This window comes from Centroberyx gerrardi, chromosome 14 (assembly GCF_048128805.1).
Source record: "Centroberyx gerrardi isolate f3 chromosome 14, fCenGer3.hap1.cur.20231027, whole genome shotgun sequence".
In the NCBI taxonomy this organism is placed as follows: Eukaryota; Metazoa; Chordata; class Actinopteri; order Beryciformes; family Berycidae; genus Centroberyx; species Centroberyx gerrardi.
In genome coordinates, this window is record NC_136010.1 from 12,078,753 (window position 1) to 12,083,237 (window position 4,485).

A 4,485-nucleotide genomic window follows, 5' to 3' on the forward strand; every position below is an offset into this window, starting at 1 on the left:
TGTAAACATCAAGTTTGTTTATATTGCTCTACATACCATAGCTATACTGTCTGCTTCAAAGTCAGGATGGTATACAGCATAACTTCTAACTTCCTTTCTGCCTACATGTTCCTCCATAATACTACTGATTTAGCTTGGCTTGTGGCTGCCTTGTGCACAGCAGTACTCTTCTCAGGTGCCGGTCAGAGCAGCAACAATAGTCCACACGCAGATTCCATTCATTTAAATATTGGTTATGTGCTTTATTTAGGCTATAACAAATGTAACAACATGTATGAATTTTTCAAAGACAATTCCTACCATGTTGGGGAGAGAGAGATGTAGGGAGAGGGAGATAGCCAGCAGCAGTATTTTTTGTGAACATAAGACTGATGGTATAAAAGAATTTGAACAGTGGGTTGAATTTAGTAAAATTTGGTCCAGTTTTGAAAATCCACAAGCAAGACTCCTATAAGCCAGCCTGCCCTGCATGTAGTGAATGGCCTCTTCAATTAGTAGGCTGAGAAGGCATAACACTGCTTTGGCGTAACACCCTTTTAACATCCAACTCTTTGGTCTGCAACAACACAATTGCACTTGCCTGACTACTTTGTGACATTGAAATGGTACTGTTCTACTGCTGTCTGGTCTGTGACATTATAATGGTACTGTTCTACTGCTGTCTGGTCTGTGACATTATAATGGTACTGTTCTACTGCTGTCTGGTCTGTGACATTATAATGGTACTGTTCTACTGCTGTCTGGTCTGTGACATTATAATGGTACTGTTCTACTGCTGTCTGGTCTGTGACATTCTAATAGTACTGTTCTACTGCTGTCTGGTCTGTGACATCATAGAGGTGGTGTTCCATTGCTGGCTGGTCTGTGATATTATAATGGTACTGTTCTACTGCAGTCTGGTCTGTGATATTATAATGGTACTGTTCTACTGCAGTCTGGTCTGTGATATTATAATGGTACTGTTCTACTGCAGTCTGGTCTGTGATATTATAATGGTCGTGTTCTACTGCAGTCTGGTCTGTGATATTATAATGGTCGTGTTCTACTGCTGTCTGGTCTGTGACATTATAATGGTACTGTTCTACTGCTGTCTGGTCTGTGACATCATAGAGATGCTGTTCCACTGCTGGCCAGTCTGTGACATTATAATGGTACTGTTCCACTGCTGACTGGTCTGTGACATCAAAACAGTGCTGTTCCACTACTGTCTCGTCTGTGACATCATAACGGTACTGTTCTGCTGCTGGCTGGTCTATGAAATCATAATGATAGAGTTTCACTACTGTCTGCTCATATTGGCACTATTTCACAATTGTTTGGTCTGTGACATTACACTACTCGTTGTATACTGTCTGGCATGTGACATCACAATGCTCATTCTACCAGTGAAATTGGAATATTGATTTAGAACATTTAGAACACTTTTGTTATAACATTGTATCATTTTAAGTCACAGGTGCTGTCATTATCTGACTGGGCTATAAATCTATAAAATATATTGTTGTAAAGGCACTATCCTTTACATTCTGGCCTTATTACTTGTGCCTTTTTATATACTGAAGATTATGACCACCATGAGTATTACTGTAGCTTATTCTTCGACTTTTTATTGAACAGCACCCTACACCTTTTTGTTCCATGTTTTTGCTGCTGTGACACTCAAAGTAGCTTTCAAAGAAGTATACGTCTGTAGGCTCAACTTTAAAGTGCTTACACTTAAATCTGTTCGACCCCTAATGTTATGCCTGCAAAAGCAGAGACTGGGGTTGTCAATTAAAACGTGAAGGCTGGGCCTTTTAATGCAAGTGTATAGCCTGGCTCAACCAGGAAGTAATTTCAAAATAGCCAAATGTCTTACTATTGAATGAATGGTATTGTTTTGGAAGCTGGATTCTCCCTCCCTGCTTTGCCCCCCTCATTACAAATTAAGTTATTAGACCTACATTCACAAATCAGCCACAGTGACTTCCAGAGGATCTTTGCATTCAACTCTTACCCATGGATTTACAAGATTATATTACTGTTAAAACACGAAACTCACCTTACAATAATGGTGCAGTTCTACTTCTGAAATGTATATCAATATTAATGGAACATTATCTGCGCCATAGTTGAAATGTTACAAAGACTGTGCCTTCACTAATTAGCAGGTAACCTCTATGTTTGCCACATTAAAAATAAGGATTGGTTTCCTGTTGTTGTATCTTATCCTTTGTTATCACCTATTGTCCTCTGAATAATTGAGACCAGTGGATTTTGCCTGTTTTATTTTTCTCCTTAGTCAGCAACTAGCTACTAGTTTTGTCCCCTAGATCAATTGCCTTGGTAACACAACCAGAGGGAGAGAGAGAGAGAGCGAGAGAGGGGGGAGAGAGAGAGAGAGAGTGAGAGAGAGAGCGAGGGAGAGATAGAGAGAGAGAAAGAAAGAGAGAGAGAATTGTGCCCACAATGGCGACTGTAGGTATGCTAAATACCTCTGGTTCCTTATCCGGGAACTACCTCTTACTCTGCTATTGGGCCATGGGGTCACGTGGTAAAAGTAACTTTACAGGGCTGCTCGCAAGTAGGAGGGCTTTATGGAGCAGAAAAACGACAAAGCTAGAAAAATTATTTTCCACTCCAGAAATTAATGATCATGAGCTCGTATTTGATGGAGTCTAACTACATTGATCCGAAATTTCCTCCATGCGAGGAATATTCGCAAAATAGCTACATCCCTGAGCATAGTCCAGAATATTACAGCCGCGCAAGGGACACTGGCTACCAGCATCACCATCAGGAGTTATATCCTCCGCGGGCGAACTACCAAGACCGCCAGTATAACTGTGCAAGCATCCCTGAACCTGACACGCCAAGGGGACATGGACTACCCCATTCTGCGCACCTGCTGGCAGGGAAAGGGCAACCTGCTTCATGTGAAACCCCACAGTTATCCATGTCCCCCGCCACCCCACCGGCCGCAACCTCCGCCTGCAACCAAGCTACCCCGGAGCATCCAAACAGCACAGCCTCCTCCAAGCAGCCCGTGGTGTACCCATGGATGAAGAAAATTCACGTCAGCACTGGTAGGCAACTTGTGTGTTTATGTTCTCTGCACTCCTGCTTCTCTTGCTCCTCTCTCCCTTTCCCTCCCTTTATCAGTCCCTCTGACTCCCATCTCGTTGCCAGCCCCTGCTCCGATAGCAGGGAAGCCTTTGAAATGGCACAATTGAGGCGGATTTACGACTCGGCATTGGTAATTACACCCACCATAAATTTTATAGCCGAGGTATACTCAGGGCAGCCGTATCGCCATGTGGCTTCTGCTGTTATGTATTGCGCGATAGAGAGAGGGGGAGAAATGAATAAGAAAAAAAAAAAGATTGAGCTTTGTAATCTTGCATTAATAATTTAGCCCATAGTTGGATGTGAGTGTCCTCTCATTACGATGAGAAGTTCTTAACTTCCCATTTAAATTTCTCAAACAGCTAAACATTCACATCCAATAAATCTTTCTACTCATATCTCAGTTGAGGCCATTCTTGTTTACCCCTCCTTTCCTCCCTTCTCTGTCTCCCTTTCTCTCCACTTCTCCTTTTTCCAGTGAACTCGAGTTACAATGGGACGGAGCCCAAGCGGTCTAGGACAGCATACACCCGGCAGCAGGTCTTAGAATTGGAGAAGGAATTCCACTATAACCGATATTTAACTCGGCGGAGGCGCATCGAGATCGCCCATACCCTGGTTCTCTCCGAGCGACAGATTAAAATCTGGTTTCAAAACCGCAGGATGAAATGGAAAAAAGATCACAGGCTCCCGAACACCAAAGTGAGATCCTCCTCCTCCTCCTCCGGGTCCAACACAAGCTCAGCAGCCGGCGCTGTTGCCGCTGCCTCGGCCACTAATACTGGGGCCCCCGATGAACTCACCGGAGCACAGCATGGCGAGGATATTACCAGGTTATAAACCACATCAAGATTGGGGATAGAAAAAGAACTGGTTATTTATAGAACAATTATATATTTTGTTTTCGTAGCTATCTTGTGCGGTTTCCTTTAAGTCCAAAGTTATATAAAATGCATGTTATATAGCATGGATTACTGCGAATACCGATGAATTATTTTTACGTGATACAGGGTTTAATTTATTTGAAGCAGAATTAAAATGATGTTTTTTATGAAAAAAAAAATGTTTTGAATGAAGGAGAAAAAAATGTAGAAAAAATGTACATTTTATCAAAATGTTATTGTGGGCCATTCTTTTGCCCTGCTGCCCAAGGTGAAATGCACAATCTATTTATTTCAAACAACACTGGAAGGAAATCATTATTATAATAGTTATTTTTGGTATAAAAAAGCTGGAACACACCATTGATCTTGAACTTGTATGTTTAGGATAATAACAATGTGTGAATTACCTCGTGTACTTCAAAAACAGGATTTTGATTTACAATTTAGTTTTGTGGTGTTGATGTTGTGTTTAGACCGTTAAAAGCAGATTATTGTG

General features: G+C 41.7%; 1 protein-coding gene across 1 annotated transcript; it reads left to right on the forward strand.

Annotated features, from left to right (window-relative positions):
• The first annotated feature begins 2,610 nt into the window (after positions 1–2,610).
• Positions 2,611–4,485, forward strand: hoxc4a (homeobox C4a). Its single transcript, XM_071905838.2, has 2 exons — positions 2,611–3,065; positions 3,584–4,485. The coding sequence occupies exons 1-2, from the start codon at positions 2,630–2,632 to the stop codon at positions 3,943–3,945; spliced, it is 798 nt and encodes a 265-aa protein (XP_071761939.1). The 5' UTR covers positions 2,611–2,629; the 3' UTR covers positions 3,946–4,485.

What these genes read in the sequence shown, in the direction of transcription:
- hoxc4a (XM_071905838.2), top strand. Translation starts at nt 2,630, where the DNA reads ATGATCATGAGCTCGTATTTGATGGAGTCTAACTACATTGATCCGAAA. An exon ending in GAAAATTCACGTCAGCACTG is followed by an intron (nt 3,066 to 3,583) that starts GTAGGCAACTTG and finishes TCCTTTTTCCAG; the next exon opens with TGAACTCGAGTTACAATGGG.